The sequence below is a fragment of the Sporothrix brasiliensis genome, assembly GCF_000820605.1.
Source record: "Sporothrix brasiliensis 5110 chromosome Unknown Cont17, whole genome shotgun sequence".
NCBI lineage: Eukaryota > Fungi > Ascomycota > Sordariomycetes > Ophiostomatales > Ophiostomataceae > Sporothrix > Sporothrix brasiliensis.
The window spans coordinates 3,959,817-3,980,209 of record NW_024467136.1 but is presented as its reverse complement, the minus strand read 5'-3'; the positions used below and the strand labels follow the sequence as shown (position 1 = coordinate 3,980,209).

General features: G+C 55.9%; 5 protein-coding genes across 5 annotated transcripts; 3 read left to right on the top strand and 2 right to left on the bottom strand.

Moving 5' to 3' along the window:
- Window positions 1-1,044: 1,044 nt before the first annotated feature.
- Window positions 1,045-1,941, bottom strand: SPBR_03116 (expansin family protein; the record flags this gene model as incomplete). The annotated part of the gene is made up of 1 exon (XM_040761419.1): window positions 1,045-1,941. The coding sequence occupies one exon, from the start codon at window positions 1,939-1,941 to the stop codon at window positions 1,045-1,047; it is 897 nt and encodes a 298-aa protein (XP_040621125.1).
- A 4,349-nt stretch (window positions 1,942-6,290) lies between these two features.
- Window positions 6,291-7,269, bottom strand: SPBR_03058 (uncharacterized protein; the record flags this gene model as incomplete). The annotated part of the gene is made up of 2 exons (XM_040761361.1): window positions 6,291-6,852; window positions 6,950-7,269. 2 exons carry the CDS (start codon window positions 7,267-7,269, stop codon window positions 6,291-6,293), a joined length of 882 nt encoding a protein of 293 aa, XP_040621124.1.
- A 2,415-nt stretch (window positions 7,270-9,684) lies between these two features.
- On the top strand, window positions 9,685-13,719 carry SPBR_02198 (transmembrane glycoprotein; the record flags this gene model as incomplete). The annotated part of the gene is made up of 1 exon (XM_040760501.1): window positions 9,685-13,719. The coding sequence occupies one exon, from the start codon at window positions 9,685-9,687 to the stop codon at window positions 13,717-13,719; it is 4,035 nt and encodes a 1,344-aa protein (XP_040621123.1).
- Window positions 13,720-15,292: 1,573 nt separating this feature from the next.
- SPBR_03306 (uncharacterized protein) lies at window positions 15,293-15,791 on the top strand (the record flags this gene model as incomplete). Its single annotated transcript, XM_040761609.1, has 2 exons — window positions 15,293-15,363; window positions 15,425-15,791. The coding sequence occupies 2 exons, from the start codon at window positions 15,293-15,295 to the stop codon at window positions 15,789-15,791; spliced, it is 438 nt and encodes a 145-aa protein (XP_040621122.1).
- Window positions 15,792-17,096: 1,305 nt separating this feature from the next.
- Window positions 17,097-20,031, top strand: SPBR_09109 (transitional endoplasmic reticulum ATPase; the record flags this gene model as incomplete). The annotated part of the gene is made up of 6 exons (XM_040767235.1): window positions 17,097-17,158; window positions 17,306-17,333; window positions 17,466-17,521; window positions 17,630-17,879; window positions 17,936-18,715; window positions 18,763-20,031. 6 exons carry the CDS (start codon window positions 17,097-17,099, stop codon window positions 20,029-20,031), a joined length of 2,445 nt encoding a protein of 814 aa, XP_040621121.1.
- Between the last annotated feature and the right edge of the window lie 362 nt (window positions 20,032-20,393).

The window sequence follows — 20,393 nt, the reverse complement described above, 5'->3', positions numbered from 1 at the left end:
TATGATCATTTGTGCCGTTTGGGGATGCTGGCGTTCCCAGGAACAAGCAACTTAATATTGACTATACACGGCAGGAGGGAAAGCAGATAGCAGAATATACAGTCAACAAGGCTAGCAATAATCACACAGTTTTTGACTGTAACGCTTTCAAAACGATGGAGGTCTTCTCGGCATCAGGCATGGCATGGCTACGGCTTTACTCCTTGATGTTGTCATGCGGGTTTAACTAGTTTCACGTATCGAGATAACGTTTATGATAATTGATGAAGTCCATTCTGAAGAAAAAAAAAATTGGCCGAGACTCGTCCTCCAAGGGATGCCTGCCATGACAAAGTGTCAAAAAGTATTTACATGAATGAGAAAAAGAAAAGTGGAAGGCAGAGAAAAGGAAAAAAGCAGGGGACTCCAAGTTAGTCAACGAAAACCGAAAACTTTCCTAGTTCAACCCTGCTATTTTTCTTACTGATACCAACACAGCAGATGAAGAAAAATAAAAACCATCATCTAAAAAATTGAACAAAAATACCCAAATGCCTTGAAAGCTCCGGCCATATGATTTCCACCCGAACATATTTGTTTGGGTGTGATCCTTTCTTATATGCGCCAACCTTTTGTCGGTTTTGTGTCCATTCTTGAGGGGGGTAAAAGTCGTAAGTTGGCAATCGCAAGCGATGCCTTTATGTTGTCATGCTCTTTTTTTTTTAGATATTTCGCTTTTTTTTAATTTTTATTGTGTCGTAGTCGTCAAAATGGGGTTTGTGCCGATGTGGGAAGGAAAGGGGGTATAATCCCATGTGTATGATATGATGCGAGGCGTGTTTGGCAAGTATAGAGTGGAATGGCTTGTAACGATGAACATCACAAAACTTTCGCCTGGAAGTCGGTCCATCCTACTTGCGTGTCTATACACACCAAAAAAGAGAGGAAATGCAGAAAAAAAAGAGCAAGATCAACTGCTCAAGGTGGATTCCAAATACACACAAGAAATGAAGGGAGTTGCGAGTTTGAAGCAAAGGATGGTCAGGAACAAGGGTGAGAATGCCCCTAGTTGAACCACCAGGTGACCGGGGAGCGGCCTACGTCGAGGCTGCCAAAGATTTCCGTGAACACCTTCTCGCTAACGTCAATGGCGCCGTAGGCGCAGCCCATACACTTGTCCATGATGGTGGCCGTGGCCGTGTTGCCGTTGGCAGAGATGGTGATGGTTTGGCCGCAGAGCGGGTTGCCGTTGGACTGGGAGCCCATCTGCTCGACGTTCATGGCCACAATGTTCTGAGTCAGGTCATCGCCGGTCTGGTCCGTACCGCACGAGCCCAAGCCGACAGTGTAGTAGGTCATGTCGCCCGTGAAGGTGGTGCCGCTGGAGCCGCCGGACCCGCCGGAGCCCGACGAGCTAGAGCTAGTCGAGGGTGAGGCAGCGGCAGCCGGGGTCGAGGTAGTGGCGACCGCAGGCGCGACGTAAGCGGGGGTCGACGGCTCCTGAACAGCAGCAGCAGTGGACGACGTCGTGGGAACAGCAGCCACAGGGGTGCTGGTGGTGGGCGCGACATAGGTCGACGACGTCGTGGGAGAGACAGGGGAGATGGTGACGGTGGTGGTGGACGTCGAGTGGGTGGTGGTGGTGGTGGTTGAGGAGGACGAGGTGGACGGCGACGGGGACGGCGACGAGGACGACGACGAGGAAGCACCCTCGAAGAACTGGCCAGGGACCTGCTGGGCTGACGAAGCAGCAGGGGTAGCACCAGGAGTGACCCAGCTGGTGGCCGTGAGGTCAATGTACTCGGTGACGACGACGGTCTCCCAGTGCGTCGTGTACTCGGTCTTGATGGCACGCTTGTCGACCTCGCCACGCTTCTCATGGGCGCGGACGTGCGCGTGGTGGCGAGGCTGAGCCAGAGCCAGCGAGGCCAGGCCAAAAGTGAGGACGGCAGCAGACTTCATTTTGAAAGATGTGGTTGTTTGGGTGGTGATATCAAGATCTGGATCTGGAAATGAATGGTGGGTACCGAATAGATTGGCGTAGGTCTGTACGGATGATGTGCCGAAAGGAAATGAGTTGTGTGGTAGTGTAGCGGCTAAGGCTGAAGAAGGCTCAAAAAGGATTGACGGGCCTTGGCTGTTGGAGATCCTTGGACGTTCTTTGTTGATAGCAAGATGTAAGAAGCAGAAGTTTAGATCGTGAGATGCCTTCGCGGAGGGCTCTTTATATAGGTGGCTGTTCAAAGGAATGTGAAATGGTTTTGAAGAGATGGATATCTCGAATGTGAGCCTGCTCTAAAGGAATGGAGAACAGAATATAAAACTCAGGTGAGTCGAAGGTGAAAGTAAATGATGGGCTGAGGTGAAGGCGAAGCGAAAGAGAGGGAGAAGTCAGAGAAGGCAAGAAGAAGCGCAGCAGTCGAGGTCTTTATTCGGACCTGAGAAAAGAGCCAAAAACAACAAACAAAGTGGAGGACAAAGAAAGAACTGAGAAAAAAGCAAGAGCGAACCAGTGGATGCAGGTAGTGCAGGGGCAAGGGGGGCGATGCACACGGAAAGCTTTGTTGATGGAGGTGTGGGTCCCACGCTCCGGCGGCGTCCAGACACTCGTGGAAGGAGCGCCGCCAGGCCACCGAGAAGGCAAGAGCGAAGTATGTTATACAACATAGTCAGATGCTTAATGCTTGTACCTCATAGTGACAACGATCTGGGCCCATTTCGAGCAGAGTCTGGCCCGACGAGGAAGGGGCACATCCAGTGAGCCTGACTGAGGACCGGCCAGAGGCGGATCTCGCAGGGAGGGAAAGAACAGGCGATAGCAAGATAAACAAGTGAGATGCAAAATACTGGACGTGGCACGTCCGCATGATACGATTGGAAGCCCTTTGACAGCTGGTGGATCTACGCTGACCCAACCCTGAATCGAGAAGACCAAAAGGGATTCCTGGAGGCTGGGAAACTGCCACGGCTTTTCTCCAAGGACTTAACGACTGGAAAGGCCTCACCAGAAATGGGTTTGTTGTGTTGAGTCTTGACTTACACAGAATAGGAGGTTCAGGGGCACCAACGGCAGGAACGGGAGAAAATCCAGGTACGGTTTTTCTTGGGAGGTACTTTCGTACTTGTCGACGCAGGTACGATACAGACAGCCACTGAGAGGGAGGCAACACCACGAGGAAAAAGGTACCAGGGCTCAGGGGTAAAGAGTAGTAGGGTTTCAAGGGGAAGGGTGTGTCGGGCTCTCATTGGCTGGAAACAACGACAGGGGTCGATTGGACCAAATGTTTCTGGCGGGTTGGGCAGGAGTGGGCTAAAATCTGCAAGGAACAAAGAGGGAGCGCTGAGATGGAGGGAGACGGCAGAGAGGAACACAACACGACTGGTCTTTTACGTTCAGGCACAAGTATTTTCTCGCTTTTCGCCCTGTCCTGCAGGGGCTTGAAGACAAGCGCACGACGATGGACAAGCATGCACTGACAGAAGACGGAAAGACAGTGGCAGGGAAGAAACACAGGCCGAAGAGCGCTGAACCCTGGAAGAAACACCGCAATCATCCCAGAAACATGGCAGCAAGAATGATCTGTCAGTGGCCAGAATGTCATAACAAGAAACAGTCGCCCGGCATCGCCTCCACTGTGGAATGGGCGCCGTGAGGCGCAGAAGTGTTAGGGGTCCCCAGGCAAAACTGTGCTCCTTTCATTTGCGACATGCCAGTCGTGATCTTTTTCCAGGGCCAGAGGTCAAGAAAAGACAGGGAAGAAGAGAGGGCCAGCTGGTCCAGACGCCTCCCATCAAGTACGACGTCCGAAAACAAGCCCGACTTTCACGGAGATGGAAAAGCTGATCGATGAGAGTGCAAGTGTGCCCCGTGACCTTGCCGCTTCGAAGTATCCTGGCCTGCCGCTCGCGGAGCAGATCCATGCTAGCATTACGAAGAACGAGCAGCGACGGAGTAAGATACTTGACTGAGCAGCACGTACAAGTATTGTACGACGTACAACATACACGTGCGGTACGGCATTCATCGTCTTCTGGGCTAGGTTGTCGCAGAGGTAGACCAAAAGAGAACAGTACATGCGCCAACGATACTGAAGAAATGGAAACGAAAATGACGAAAATACGAAAAACAGCGCATTCTTGTATCTCGGTAGCAGGCACCAACAAGCCACCAGCGAAAAACGTACGAGACAAGCAAGACTGTCAGCGGTACAAAAGTCGCAAAAAGCCGCAAAAGGAGGCAAACAAAACGAAGCGAGGCGGGGTGCGCCACTTGCTGCAGGCATCGGTCTTGACACCACATCGAGCGGCTACCTGCTTTGTTGTTCGGTTTCTGACGACGAGAGGAACAACTGGACGGGCAGGGCAAGGTCGACCGAACGTGGAACGAACGACGCCAACAGGTATCTTACCGTCGCAGAAAAAGAGGGACACGCAGGCCGGAGAAAAAAAAAATGCAGAGGAAAAGAAAAAGTCACCAAAGACAAGACAAAGAAAAGAAAGAAAGGAAAAGAGGGTCTGCTGTCCCAGCCACCGATTGGTCCACGACGGTGGATGGAGGACAAAGAGGAGAAGGAGGAAGAAGGAGGCAAAGGAGCAAAGAAATGTATCGAGGGACCACAGGAAGACCAAAGAGGATCACAAAACAAAACCACACAGCAAAGATGCCGTCTCGAGGTAGTCCCGCCCTCACCCATCCCCGCTGCCGCTGAGAAGACCCTTTGTGGTGGACTTTTGTGGGTTCAGTGTGAGTGGGTTACTGCAGTCGGGCGCTGTTGTTTTCTCCCTCCTTTGCCCGTCTTTGTTGCTGCAGGACGGGCCAGAACTTGCACGGCTGTCGACGTAGCACGAGATAGTGAGGGACTTGCAGGTCCCCGTCTTTGTACGCTGTTTTCGCATGCCCCAAAGGTCACTGCTAACAATGACGGCAACAGGTGCGAGGTATACACGACATAGACGAACCCTTGCAGTCAACTTCATCGCCGCTATTTCGTAGTGGGGGGTTTACGCAAGCAAAGAGATCCCCACTGAGAGAAAAGTCTTGAGGTCTAGACAACTTCCGAGGGAGTATTGTACCCAAAGGCGTTCTTTAGCTGCTTCATGTTTGAAGAATTTTCTTTGTTCGTCGACATCTGGAACTGTTAGGCCACAGATGGCTTTTCTTTAGCTCCGATTGACGCTTCAGTATCTCGCCGCAGGATCCCTCGGCCCGGTCAAAGGTCAGGAACGCGCTTTTCCGTACCCCGGAACCTGGTTGTGTTCCTGAGGACCGTCTTGACACAATGACAAACATCTCGGAATAACAGGCGTTTGATGCTGTGACCTGTGCCGAGTCTTGCAGGAGGCTTGCGTCCACTGTATTGTGTGTATATTCCGTATATGCTGTTGTGTGGACAACCAACACAACACATTTTCATTGCCACGTTTTGCGTGTCATGAAACGTTCGAATTTGATTTCTTCGTGTGCCTCTGCTCGTCGTACTCGCTTGTTGTTTTCTTCTTATTACTTCTCGTATTTGTCTCTCCCTACGACTGGTACTCGGTTTATCCGCAACGCATTCCTGACTGGTGGTTAATTTTGGTATCTTGACCACTGGTCGGGCGAGCCAATCCGACTCTGGCATGCCGCAATCGCCTTTACCCACGTACCTGGACGATCGAGCTGGGTCACCCGGGTGTGCAGGAAATGCAGTTACCAGAAGGATCAAGAAACGAGAATGAAAACTGTGCGTTGACGTATTGTGCGCACATACCAAAGACATGCCCGTTGAGGCAGGCACACCTGAGTGACATGTTACGGCCCAAACAGACGTCGTACAGCTGTCGTCGTCGTCGTCATGGCGCAGCGTAGCTCATATAGTCCATACAGTCTCACAGCCTCGAGTGTTTCTAAAGGCGAGCACAACAGGGAAGAGGAGTGTTAGGAGGATATGATTTGGCATGGGCATGACCTGCCCACTTTGCGCTCCAAGGGGAGGTTCACAAATCGTTTACTGGATTGTGTAGCAAATGGTGTCTATGCTCAGCTATGACCGAAAAGGCCACGAAAACAGAGGAACCTGGATCCTGGTACCCGTCGGCAGGAAGAGAACGACAGACAGCTGTGTGATTGTGATGCTGTGCTCTTGTCCCTGCCAACCAGAGTTTGACCGCCTCCGCAGTTTGAAGTTGATGAGAATAAATAGCAAGACCATGGTCGTAACAATCGTTCATTTCGCTTGCTCTATATGCTTGTGTATCGGTTCGCTGTATATCGCTGTTCATCGTTAATCTGCCGCCAACTGAACATTAAATGCAAACTGGACGCAAGTCGTCTACTTTGCCTGCGTCTTGGGCTTGACCCCGTTGGCCACAGCTGATTTTGCCGTTGTTTTTGCCTCCTTCCGTGTGAACGTGTACAAGAACAAACCCTCGCGGCTAAACACGGGCCGGTCCTCGTCCACCACCTCCGTGATGCAAAACTTCTTCTGCGCCTTCTTGATGAACTGGTTGTCTGCCCGCCGCCGCTTCTTGAAGCAAAAGTAAATCACCACGTCATCGGCGAGCGCGAGCAGCTCTTCCAGCGTGGCCAGCAGCAACGGGAACGCCGGCTCAAAGTAGACGCAATCGGCCGCCAAGATGACGTTGGGCCGCTGCTTGCGGACCTCGTCGGGGAGCGGCTCGCCCCAGTTGAGGACCAGCGGCTGGACGTCGCGCTGCAGGCCGTTGAGGGCAATGTTGTGGCCCATGAGCGCGAACATGGGCAGCTGGTCCGTGATGTACATGGAGGGGATGTTGTCGGTGTCCGCTGCCTCCGGGGCTGGTCTGCCGGCCGCATTTTGGTTTGCCAAGGCCACAGCCAACCCGACTAGACCGCCACCAGCACCCAGTTCAAGTCTACGGAGTTAGCAAACGAGTGGTAACGGCAGCTCCAGAAATAATGAAATCATAGAACAAATACAATCAGATCACGCAGACCGAGCAGATCACATACATCCTCGCGTGAGCCATATCGTCACGATGGTATCGCAGCATGTGCTTCGCCAAGACCATGCCTGCCGGCCACAACTGCCCACCGCAGCCTTCGCTCAGGTCCTCACGGAGCCGCAGATCCGGCGCCGGCTTCAGAAGCCCGTCGAACCCCACCACGGTCTCACCTGCCGCCTTGTACTGGGGCAGCGGCGCGATCGCATCCTTGTCTGTGTCGCCGTTGCGGCTGCCGGCATCGCTCGCATTGTCGCCGTAGTGGTAATGCAGATCGCCCACCGACAACGGGTTCAGCTCCAGCGACGACGCCCGGCTGGCGGTGGCCATCGCAGCCTCGTGCAGTCTCGTGGGTCCGGCGGGGACCGGGAGACTTGGGAAGGGCCGGGGAGCTTTTGCAGCTTTTGTAGCTTTTGCTCTCGAGGCCTACGCTTTGTAATGTCAGGCCGCTGAAGCTGTGAGGGTCGTGAGAATCCGGTCTGGTCGGCAGTATCCCTGCGGTCGTGGATGGTGAAGATGCTTGGCCGTCTTGCTTGTGACACTATCTACTCTTGTGGAGAGCGCGCGATTGGGCCTTGGCAGGACACAACGACTCCCTTTCTTCAACACGATTCTCCCTTGCGTTGCGCGTTGACCGTGATTTTGGGCTGCTCGTGCAGAAAGTAAGAGACTAGAGACTCAAATCACTCGCGATGGAGAAGAAAAAGCAGGCAAAAAAATGATTGCGATGTGCACTGCTCGCGGGTTTGCTCAAGAATGCAGACTCAGATGCTCTTCTTCGATTGTTCGTGAAGCTTTGATTGGATTTATCCCTCTTGTTCTATGCGATTCGTATGAGCATGAGCGTGTTTTTGTGAGTGGTTTTTGCTATCTATCTTGTCTGACGAGAGAGGATGCTGCTCTGAATTTTGGCCGCCTTTTGTCCCGCCAGTGATTTCCCAGTGATATTTTCGTGCCCCGTGGGAATTGGGCCAGGCCGTTTCCGTAGCCTCACTGGGGCCAGCCAGGTCCAGACCCTTCCCTTTCCCGATTAGGATGGATTGTGCCTTAAAAGCGAAAAGACACGACAAAATGGCTGCCCCGCTTTTTCTCTGACGCTGCCGTTTGCGCCTGCCTCCGCGTGCACTCTTGCTCCACGCGTTAAAGCCGTTTCTGCGTTCCTTCCCCCATGCTTTCTACGTCACTTGCACATAATCTGTCGTCCTTCTCCCAAGGGCATTTGGAGTTTCTTCCTTCTTCTTTCCTTCTCTCTACTTTTTTCTCTCATGACATCCGACAATTGCTTCATCGTCACTTTGCGCTGTGCACAATTGTCTAGCACACTCGTTAATGCAGTCTCCCCCTTCTTTTTCGTGTTTTTTTACCCCTTGGTTCCACTGGCACTAACTAGATGGCTTTACATACTCGGGGCCGCTTTCTCCCTTTGGCACCGACCCTGCATACAAAAGCACCGAGACGGCACAAAAGACTGTACTTGCAACCTCTGAGGACGTCCTCCCTTTCCCAATGCCGGGCTTGGGCCTGCACATCTCTCCTCCCTGCCAATGCCCAGGAATGGAAGTCCATTAAGGCGACATTGGACCCAGGGAGGTGGCTGCTTGTGCCTGGTACTGGCGTCACGCGTTGGAAGCATCGACGAAACAATGTTCTGCAGCCATTTTGCATCGCTTTTGCAAGCCCAGTTCTTCATGACAATGTGAGAATCATGCTGCAAGCAGCTTGCCGAACTCTTGCTCTGCAAAGTTATCCTATCTGCCGTTGCTATTCCGTTGAGAAAAGGTGTATCAAGAATAACATCTAGCCTCGACGAAAGACTAAACTTCGTCTCGTCGAACCTGTCAATTTTGACAAGTTGACTGGAATTCGCCAATCCGGCTACCTCACGACTCAAACGACTAGTCTGGCCGTTTACTTACACAATGGTGCCAAACTTTGTCTCGACAGAACGACTACAGGTTTGTCGAGAAAAATGGCCCCGGGAAGGGTGGGAAGAAGCCTCCCTTTTGGGCCCAGTAACCCTCCATCCCTCCCCAGCATCAACACCTTCCTCTTCGAACAGATATCCTGGTGCCATGTCTGCGGAGGTCAATATCTCTTTCCATTCCAAGCTTTCTGACCCTCCGCCCCTTTGCCCTGTCGCTGTACGCGTTGTTGCAGTCTTTTGCGCTTCTTTGCCTTGGGCCCCCGCTCTGTTCAAGAAAATTATCACGACCATGGCCCAAGGGAGTCTTTGCGAAAGGCCTGTCACGCCCCATACCTGACAGTCTGCCTGCTCTCTCTCTCTCTCTGGACAGATACCGCGTTGCCCTGATCTGTTTTCTCTATCTTTCTTGCCGACACGATTTGTTTCGTTTCCTTCCTGTTCTTTTTTTTTTTTTTTTTTTTTTGGTTTCCTTTCTCCCGATTGCGTTTCGTTCTCTTCTTGCTGTCACTCTTTCCTTTCTCATCTTCAGTTTTGTCACTCAATTCTATTCAAAGATACCACATCCACGTTCGTTCGACAACCGCAGTATTATTTTTTCTTTGTCAGTTGTCAGTTTTTCTTTGCTCTTGTAAGCAGCAACATTACGACGCATCTCGAATCCAGTAATCTTAATCACCAGCGCATCGTCAGGCTCACACGCCCGAATATTTGTTTCTCGATTTTCGACAGCTTCCGAAACTGGTTCAACACGGAACTCGACCATTGCGAACAGCTGGGAAATCAACCAACGTTAACCGTCTCCTACGCGTTGCGGCGGCAAGATGCAGCTGCCTGTGATGCTGGCCACCCGGGCTGCGGCCTGGGTGTGCCTCATCAAGCTTGTCTCCAGCTCGCCGACCATCAGCTTCCCCTTCAATGCCCAGGTGCCTCCAGTCGCACGGATTGGCTCGACCTACTCTTTTGTCTTAGCAGCCAACACGTTTACGTCTTCTGTCGCTGCTACCTCGTCCTCATCGTCAGCGGACCCCATGACGTATTCCCTGTACAATGCGCCAAGCTGGCTCTCCATCGACTCCGGCGAGCGCTGGCTGCACGGCACGCCACAAGACAACGACGTCCCTTCTGGCGACGTGGCCGGCATCCCCTTTGGAATCGTGGCCACGGACAGCACCGGCTCGACTACCATGAGTGTCATTCTGGTGGTCTCCCGGAATCCGGAACCGACTGTCAAGATCCCCATTGCCCAGCAGCTTGCCGACACGGGCCTTCCGTACTCAGAGCCGTCGTCCATTCTAGCGTACCCGGACCAGTACTTTAACTTTTCGCTCTCACAGTCAGCATTTTCAAGATCTGGTCTTAATTATTACGCCGTCTCAGGCGACAACTCGCCGCTGCCCTCGTGGATCGCCTTTGACACGCAAGAACTCAAATTCTCAGGCACGACACCGCCGTCGGACTCTTTGGTCGAGCCTCCACAAACGTTTAATTTTCAACTCATTGCGTCTGATGTGACTGGGTTCTCCGCGTCCTCTCTTGGCTTTTCGATTGTGGTGGGAAGACGCGTGATCACAGCCGACAAACCAGCCGTGGTTCTTAACGCGACCGCTGGCAAGGAACTCGTGTACGACGGTCTGCAGCATGGCATCAAGATCGACGGCCGGGTCGCGGGCCCGAACAACCTGACTGCCAAAGTCCTGTCCGACATGTCTCCGCCCGACTGGCTGGTGTTTGATGCCACCACGTGGCTGTTGAGCGGTACGCCGCCCTCCTCGGCCCAAAACTCGGCCTTCTCCATCTCGTTTTCCGATGCCCTGGCCGATTCCGTCAATGTCACGTTCCAAGTCGACATTGACGAGAACGGCACCGTGTTCCGCGACACACTGCCCGCCATGCAGGCGCAGCGCGGCAGCGGGTTCCATCTCGACCTGGGACCCTATCTCGTCCAGACGAAGGGCGTCACAGTCGTTGTGGAGACGGACCCCAAGGAGGACTGGATCAAATTCGACAGCTCGACGCTTGTCGTGTCTGGCGACGTCCCGATTTCGGCAACCGCCTCGTCGATTTCCGTCTCGGTGCGGGCGACGCTAGACAGCTCCAAGGCCACGGAGAGTGAGACGTTTTTGTTGCAGATCTTACCGGGCACATCGTCTAACAACGCAACGGCCTCCTCCTCGTCGTCTGCTACGCCAACCACACCGACCTCGACGAGCACCACTTCTGCATCTGTGGCTGCGCCCAAATCGTCGTCGTCGTCGACCCAGACCATCCTGCTCGCCGTGCTCATTCCAACGCTGCTGCTGGCTTTGGTTCTCACAATTATCGCGTGCTGCTACCTGCGCCGGAGACGCCAGAAACGCCGCGAGTTGTCTCAGCACTTGACCAACAAGGACATTTCCGACCCTGTGCCGTTCAGCTTTGCATACAATGGCCAAGAGGACATTGGGTCGTCCATGCGGGCGCTGGACAAGGAATACAAGGTCAGCAACCTCAATAAGGCATACGCAGCCCAGCAAACTGCACATGAAAAGGCGAAGATGCAGGTTGTTGCGGAGGAAGTCCCTGTGGGCACGGCTCTGGCCGGCCCGGGCGACGACGACGAACAAGGCGAGTCGAGCGAACACAGCACAGATGCGATGATGACAAGGGCAGGCGTGGTCACGGCGGCCGCGGCGGCTACGGCGGCCACGGCGGTCAACAATGTGGCGGGCCACAGCAAAAGCGAAATTCCCGACTTCCCTGCGCCGCCCTCCATCCATTCCAGAGGACCGTCCTCGTCTCCGTCCACGTCATCCGGGGCTAGAAGCGCACGGAGCAACCGGGCCAATGCAGCGGCTAACGGACAGTGGCCCTTTGAGGCGTCGACCGTCATGTCCAGCGTGCATTCGCGGAACTCGTCAGCTGAGACTGGCCACCAATCCGGTGCCGCGTCGGACGTGAGCCACCCTGTCGACGACGCCCAGCACCGCGATGCCCTCGGCATTCTCCGCAGCATTGCCTCGTCATCCTTGTCCACAAAGAAGAGCGCATCCGTGCTCACACGGCAGACCGTCCGCACCAGCACGCCCATGCAGCTGGACATTGCAGTGCAGGCTGCAGAAGCCAGCCGAGCCAACTCAGCCGCCGGTGGTAGCCGATTGCCCGAACACGTCTTGGACAGCCAAGAAGCCATTGTGGACGAGGACCGGGATTCGGTGGGCACCGTGGTGGTCGGTGACGGCAACGGCAACCAATGGCACAGCGGCCAAGTCAGCCATGGCGACGGGCAGAGTTCGATACAGGCCGTGGCCGATGGGACGCAGTCAACGCTGGAGTCCAACGACGCAATGGAAAACGGGGCGGCGGGCGAAGTCAATGGCCGGCGAGGCTTCCTGTCGGGCTTCGCGTCAAAGATTGCCAACCGTTTCAAGTGGGGTGTGCCCGTGGGCAAAGCACGGTCGGCTCTGAAGCGCTTCTCGACGACGGGCCCCAGCAGCTACCCGTCACCCGACGCAGCCTCGTTCGATACCGACTTGGGTAGCGTGACCATTGGCCGGATTACGACTGCACAGCCCTACAAGCCACGACCCGTGTTCATCGGCAGCGTCCAACGCATCAACGAAGAGTCGCCGCAACCGGGCAGCGCGCGGTGGAACCGTGACTCAAAACCAGACAGTCGGGCTTCGGGCGCCGTGACGAGCCGAAATGGTGCGTCCAGCATCCAGACACCCCGTACCGGCGTCTTTGACCACCGGCAGCAAGGATACAACCCCATGCACTTTAGTGACGATGATGACGACGACGACGACAATGACGACGGCGAGAGCATACTGAACGGCAGCGACTTTGCGGCCGACGAGGCCATCCGGCTCGACCCGCCACAGCCGGCCTTTTTGGCGCCATCCAGGGCGGAGCACGACGCCACCGATTTGTCGCAAGACATTGCCAGCTCCTTGAGCAGCCGCCGGCCCACGAGCGGCAGCAGCGGCATGAGCGGCATCTCGGCGGCCATGGAAGAGGTCCGCAGCTTGCTGCTGTTGTCCACAGGAACGCCTTCCAGCGGGCACAGCCTGGACAGCCGCCAACAGATGCGCCGCGACAGCGACGACAATGGCCTGTACGCGGCGTCGTCCAACTCGTGGGAGACGCTCCCTTCGTCGAGCGAGCCCAACTGGACCAGCCTGTACGAGTATGTGCTACCGGGGCAGCGGGCGGCGGCCGGGCCTCTGAGTCATTACGGCCACGGCGCAGCCACGGCCACGGCGACGGCCACCGATGCCAGCAGCAACGAGCCGCCGACGCCCGCTACGGGCGCCGGCCTGCCGTACGCCTTTGCACGGCCACAGCAGATCCACACGGGCAGCCCTGGGTCGGCGGCGCAGCACCAGGCCCAGGCGCGTGCGCGGGCAGCTCAAGCCGGGGCCCAGGCCCAGGCCCAGACTCATGCACAAACCCAGCAGAGAGCGAAAACGGCGGCCGGCGCAAGCCCATCGTCGCATGACGACATCGCTGCCAGCCCGCGCACCGCGGCGTACCTGACACCCGAGACGCAAATGTACCGCGAGCTCGGCAGCGCCGGCAGCAGCAACGATGAGGACAACGATTTGGCTCTGGAGGGCCGCGGCTACCGCCACCCATCGTCGTACTATGGCGAGTCGCCGTACGCGATGACGAGCAACGACTACGAATACCCGCCGCCCTTTGTGGCAGGCGACGGGACGTATCACGCGCACGACGGTGGTGGTGATGTCGTCGGCCACGGCAGCGACGGCAGTGCGTCGAGCATCGGCGTGGCCATGTCCAAGTACTCCAAAGACCCGAAGATGACGCAGGCGTCTCTGGCGTCCGCGGCGAGCAGCGGCATCCGGGCCTTCATCTAAGTCACAGGCTCAGAGAGGACCGTGGGGAGTCGAAACAAAAGTACATATCTCACATCACAGTGCATCGCGACTGGCGATGGGCGTTTTGCGTTTGCATGCAGACACGGCATTTTCTCAACAGACAAAATTCAAAATTGAGAAGAGGGCGATACTTGCACACGCAGTTTAATGTTAATATTTGGGAGGGTGGTAGGGTAGAGAGAGAGGGAAGAAGGAGAAAATGGGGGGCTGTCTGTTTGATTTTCTTTTGTCGATTACGTCTTCTCTTTGCTTCATCTTGGCGTGGACTACTGCTCGAATTGGTGGTGTTTGGGGCGTTATTTTGGGCTGTCTTTTGGTCGGTTTTGTTTTTGTCGTCGATCCCCTTTGACCCGACCGATCGAGTGATACCTTGCTTTTTTTGTTTTTTACCATATACAGCACACGCTTAACATACGTTCATTTGTCTCTTTGCATTCGTCCCCCGTTTCTGACGATGTGATCAAGGCAGAGATGAGGCCAACCAGGGCTCAAACATCAAGCAGCATTAGCTCGGGTCGCCCCCTGGGCCGGCAGCCAACGGGCCAATTGCCACTCTCGGGAGTGGCCTTTTGAGCCGTCTGGGCGGTTGGGTGGTTGCAGACCAGTATCTTACTTTGTTCCTGGTGTTGATTCTTGTTTCCTGATGCTTTGCTTTCACTGAAGAAATTGTGGTGGTGGCAGTCACTGCCTTGTGAGTCCTTCCGCTCATGTCTTCACTTCGGCCTCCCTCAACGATCAAACAACCGCAAAGCCTTGTTGTGGCTGCCCTCATCAGCCAATGGCGACTTTCAGCTCTTGTGTTCTTCCCAAGACACGCATCCACCGGGTCGCGTTCCGGAGCAGAAATACGGTCTCGACGTGGCTGTGCCCGTCGTGTGGCAGAAGGCCTGCTGGAAGGTCGCGTAAATTACACCCAAAAAGGTCAATGGCCATGTCGTCCAGTAGGGATTTACAGGGGGTGTTGCAGGGAACTCTGTACGGGAATTGAAGGGAAAGAAGGCAGTTCCAAGCCGTCATTGGGTTGGTCTCAGTCATGCCTTCTATGGCGCATTCGATAGGTCTCCAGTGTGCCATGCAGCAGTCTCCTTTCTAGAACGTTGTGCTTTCGTTGAATGTGCACAAAAACAGCCTAGTAAATCAACCTGGCTGTCTCGATGTTGTGTGTGCCCCTGAAAAGAGGGAGCACACGGCAGGGGGCCAAGACTCGACTCGAGCAGTATTGGTGTTTGTGACGCAACAGTGTGCGAGCGAGGCAGTGAGGATCCATGTGTGCAGTCTGTGAGTGTGCACCCGCCTAGATGGGCGCTCGTTTGGTATATTAGAAACGGCATTGCCACTTGCCAAACCACGGACGGGAACACGCGCAGTCTCGTTTGCCTGCATCGTTCTCCACGATCACATCGCGGCGTCTTGTCGCCTCTTTCTTCCCTGCAGTTTGCCTCACAACCCACACCGATCACAGCCTTCTCGTCAAGGGCATCCAATACGACCTCCCTCTACAGTAGTTCTGCGCTTGTATTGCTGCCGCATCGGTTCAGGCCGACGAACAATCATGCTGCCCCGTGTCTCGTCCATGGTGGCCACGGCCGGCTCTCGTGCCTCCCGAACATCGTCGTCATCCAGGTATGTGCTCCCACACCCAGCGTATCTCAGAACAACATGTACGCAAATACTGACTGTGCAGTGTCCACACCCGCTCGTCGAGCCCCTTCGCCACCCAGGCCTGGTTCTACGAGTCGTTCCTCGCCCACACTGACCAGTACGAACGTCTTGTCGCCACCGGCAGTCCCCGCGTCGGCGTGTCTGCCCTGGCATCCGTCAGCAGTGTGTTGGGCCTCGTGAACGGCGTCCCGAACGGCATGGCCAACGGCATGGCCAACGGCTGTGTTGCCGTTCCCAGCTACCCCACCCACATCGAGTTCGAACTCCCCGACGCAGCCACCGGTGCCGCCGTCATCGGTGGTGTCGCGCCCGGCCTCGCGGACGTGAACCACAAAAAGGTTCACACGTGGCCGCTGAGCAAGAAGGAACTCAAAATGTGGCAGGCCTAGGCACACGTGGAGAGGCCAGGCATAGGAACCTAGCCAAGGCAATGGGCTGTCTAGGAAGAGAGTCGAGAGCTGAGACGCGAGGGACAATGAGAAGATCGGTCGAACGAGGCCGGAGTGATCGAAACAGTATCAAGCGACACGTCGAAAGGCTTCACTCGACCGAAGAGGATGGCTCTGTTTCCATTGGCTGTTGTTTGTCTTTTCAGGGGGTTCGTGAATCGTCTGCGAGTACTTTCGTAACTTACCGAGTGCTTATCGCCATTGCCTTCAAACTGGATCATTGCCCGTGTTGCAGCCTCGCCCAAGTGAAGTTTCGTCGCCTTCCGATGGATATTGATAGCCGCCACTTGACTGACAGCTGGCGAAGGCAAATGATGGGCCCGATAGTTTGGCAGTACACGAAAATCAGTCAGCAAACGACGAACCGTCTGCCAGCACCAAACAGAAAAGGCCAGCAAAGGCATTGGTGGAACGTCTTGGAAGCTTCTAAGCAAGCAGCGGGCTGAAAGTTTGGGCCACTTTTGCCTCTGTGACCCTCTGTTCCGTCCCCTCCGCCTTGTAAAACGGGGCCCACTTTGGGGGAGTCAAGCCTACACAGTAGCTGCGGAGTAATGTTAGGTGGGCAACAGTCACTCGCCGCCTTGCAGCGAAGCCAAGTCATCCAGGCAAAAGGGCAAGTCGTCATCCGAGCAGTGCCTAGCACCATGTACCCCCACCACCCAATTTGTATGCACCGGCTACATTGACGTGCCCGCCGTCTCTGGCCGGACAACGCCTGCCGCTGGCCGAAGCGCAGCGCTTTGTCTCGCCTGTGCTGTCCGCCCCATTCTGGCCATTGTGCCACGGGCTCCTAACAGCTAACGCTCCTACAGGCAGACAGATGCAAGCGTAGTATCCGTTCCTGCCTGTCTGGCCACACGGTAATCATTCCTTCCAACCATTTCGCCTGTCTTCTATTTCGTACCTCCTTCAGCATCATCTCCATCCAACTCTTTTATCTCCTTCCTCTCTCTCCCATCTCCATTCTTTTTCTCCCGCCAACTCTACTTCCAACCACAGCTCCCTTTTCTTCTTTTGTTGAAACCCGTTGAGTTCTTGCAACTCTATTGTGTTTCAACTGCTTTCTCCCTTTCCTCCCACGCCGAACGTGCAAGAGAGCTTCGCTTCCCTCTTGCTTTGCCCGTGGAGCCTCATCCTCCATTTCTCCATTCTCGCCCAGCCTCCACCTTGACACCTCGAGGACGCCCTGTTTTCCTATCGTCATCGTCACACCTTGTTTCCAGCCTCAGTCCCCATCCCGTCATCATGTCTGACCATCCGGACGTCAAGCCGGACGTTGCGCCCAAGAAGCACAAGGTCAACCTCAAGTAAGTGCACTGCCTGCCATTGCTTCTGCATCTCGTCTCGAGATAGCTAATGCCCGGCTCTGCCCCTGCCTCCCGGCTTCTCCGGGGCGCTGGCTTGTGTCCTCTTCTTCTTTGCGCAGCATGCTAACGTGTTGTCCCTCACCATAGCGATGCTTCTGGAGCTGACCGCCGCGATGTGAGTAAACCTCGGATCTTTCTCGCTTGTCCCTGCGGGACGACAACGACGACGAGCTTGAGCGACGATGATTGTCCTCTGTTCCCGACGAAGACGAAAGCCATCAACCATGTATGCTAACAACCTCGACAGGAAGACGATACTGCCACCGCCATCCTGAAGAAGAAGAAGAAGCCCAACCAGCTCCTGTACGTACAGCCAAATACAAACTCCGATGGCCGACATCGCCCCGAGTGGCCACACGATCTTGGCTTGTACTGTATCATACCAGATTGCTAACACACACACACACACAGCGTCACCGACTCCACCAACGATGACAACTCCATCATCATGCTGGCGCCCAGCACCATGGACACCCTGCAGCTCTTCCGCGGCGACGCCGTCCTCGTCCGCGGCAAGAAGCGGAAGGACACCGTCCTAATTGTCCTATCCGACGACGAGCTGGACGAGGGCAGTGCCCGCCTCACCCGTGTGGCCCGCCACAACCTGCGCGTCAAGCACGGCGATGTCGTCACCATCCACCCCTGCCCAGACATCAAATACGTAAGGAGCACCGCCCTACCCCAAAACTACCAATCCCCACTAACCGCTTCCTATAGGCCAAGCGCATTGCTGTTCTCCCGATTGCCGACACCGTCGAGGGCCTGACCGGCTCACTGTTCGACGTCTTCCTTGCCCCCTACTTCCGCGAGGCCTACCGGCCCGTCCGCCAAGGCGACCTGTTCACCGTGCGCGGTGGTATGCGGCAGGTCGAGTTCAAGGTCGTCGAGGTCGACCCCCCAGAGTACGGCATTGTCGCCCAGGACACCGTCATCCACTGCGAGGGCGACCCCATCCAGCGCGACGAGGAGGAGAACAACCTGAATGAGGTCGGCTACGATGACATTGGCGGCTGCCGCAAGCAGATGGCCCAGATTCGCGAGATGGTCGAGCTGCCGCTGCGGCACCCCCAGCTCTTCAAGTCCATTGGTATCAAGCCGCCCCGCGGTGTGCTTCTCTACGGTCCTCCTGGTACCGGTAAGACGCTGATGGCCCGCGCCGTCGCCAACGAGACGGGCGCCTTCTTCTTCCTCATCAACGGCCCCGAGATCATGTCCAAGATGGCTGGCGAGTCCGAGTCCAATCTGCGCAAAGCCTTCGAGGAGGCCGAGAAGAACTCGCCTGCCATCATCTTCATCGACGAGATCGACTCCATCGCCCCCAAGCGTGAGAAGACCAACGGCGAGGTCGAGCGCCGCGTCGTCTCGCAGCTGCTCACCCTCATGGACGGCATGAAGGCCCGCTCCAACGTCGTCGTCATGGCCGCCACCAACCGCCCCAACTCCATCGACCCTGCCCTGCGTCGTTTCGGTCGCTTCGACCGCGAGGTCGACATTGGCGTCCCGACCCCACTGGCCGTCTGGAGATCCTACAGATCCACACCAAGAACATGAAGCTGGCCGACGACGTCGACCTGGAGCAGATCGCCGCCGAGACGCACGGCTACGTCGGTTCCGATTTGGCCGCTCTGTGTTCCGAGGGTGCCATGCAGCAGATCCGCGAGAAGATGGACCTCATCGACCTCGACGAGGACACCATCGACGCCGAGGTCCTCGACTCTCTCGGTGTCACCATGGAGAACTTCCGCTTCGCCCTGGGCGTGTCCAACCCGTCGGCCCTGCGCGAGGTCGCTGTTGTCGAGGTGCCCAACGTCCGCTGGGACGACATTGGTGGTCTGGAGACGGTCAAGCAGGAGCTCAAGGAGAGCGTCCAGTACCCTGTGGACCACCCCGAGAAGTTCCTCAAGTTTGGCATGTCGCCCTCCCGCGGTGTGCTCTTCTATGGTCCGCCCGGTACCGGTAAAACGCTGCTGGCCAAGGCCGTCGCCAACGAGTGCGCGGCCAACTTCATCTCGGTCAAGGGTCCTGAGCTTCTGAGCATGTGGTTCGGCGAGTCCGAGAGCAACATCCGCGACATCTTTGACAAGGCCCGTGCGGCCGCGCCCTGCGTCGTCTTCCTCGACGAGCTGGATTCGATTGCCAAGGCCCGTGGTGGCTCGGTCGGCGATGCCGGCGGTGCGTCGGACCGTGTCGTCAACCAGCTCCTGACGGAGATGGACGGCATGACCTCCAAGAAGAACGTCTTTGTCATTGGCGCCACCAACCGTCCCGAGCAGCTTGACCCTGCCCTGTGCCGTCCCGGCCGTCTGGACTCGCTCATCTATGTGCCCCTGCCCGACGAGGCCGGCCGTCTGGGCATCCTCAAGGCCCAGCTGCGCAAGACGCCCGTTGCGGACGACGTCGACCTGCAGTACATTGCCTCCAAGACGCACGGTTTCTCCGGTGCCGATCTGGGCTTCATTGCCCAGCGCGCCGTCAAGCTGGCCATCAAGGAGTCCATTACGGCCGACATTGAGCGCACCAAGGCCGCCGAGGCCGCCGGCGAGGATGTCGAGATGGACGAGGACCTCGAGGACACGGTTCCCGAACTGGCCAAGCGCCACTTTGAGGAGGCCATGCAGATGGCCCGCCGCTCCGTCACGGACGTGGAGATCCGCCGGTACGAGGCTTTCTCGCAGCAGATGAAGAACGCCGGTCCCGGCTCGTACTTTAAGTTCCCCGAGGGCGGCATCGACTCGGCCGGCGCCACCAACCCGGCTGGCTCCGCGCCCGAGGGCTTCGGCGATGCCGGCGCGGACGACGAGCTCTACGACTAAGTCTGCGTGCTGTTGGAGCAATGTTGTGTAGGGCAAGGGACGCCTGGCTTTTTAGATGAGGAAAGACATAGGTTTGATTTGCATTTGGTAGAGAGACACACAACCTCTGGGTCGTTTAACTTTTTTTTCCAGTTAGAATGAGACATGTGCCTTGATTTGTGCTGCTTTTGCTTTTGCTTTTTGCTTCTGCTTTTGCTCTGCTTTCCTCTTGTTTTCTACGTTTTCTGCTTTCCAGGGGTTCAAGGAATAATGGCACGGAAGACGAACGACTTCTCCTTTGCTATGCTTGTTCTTCTTTGCCAGTTGTTTTTCTTCGATATTTGCTGTATTCTAGTTTCCTTGTTTCCTACTAAACTCGATTC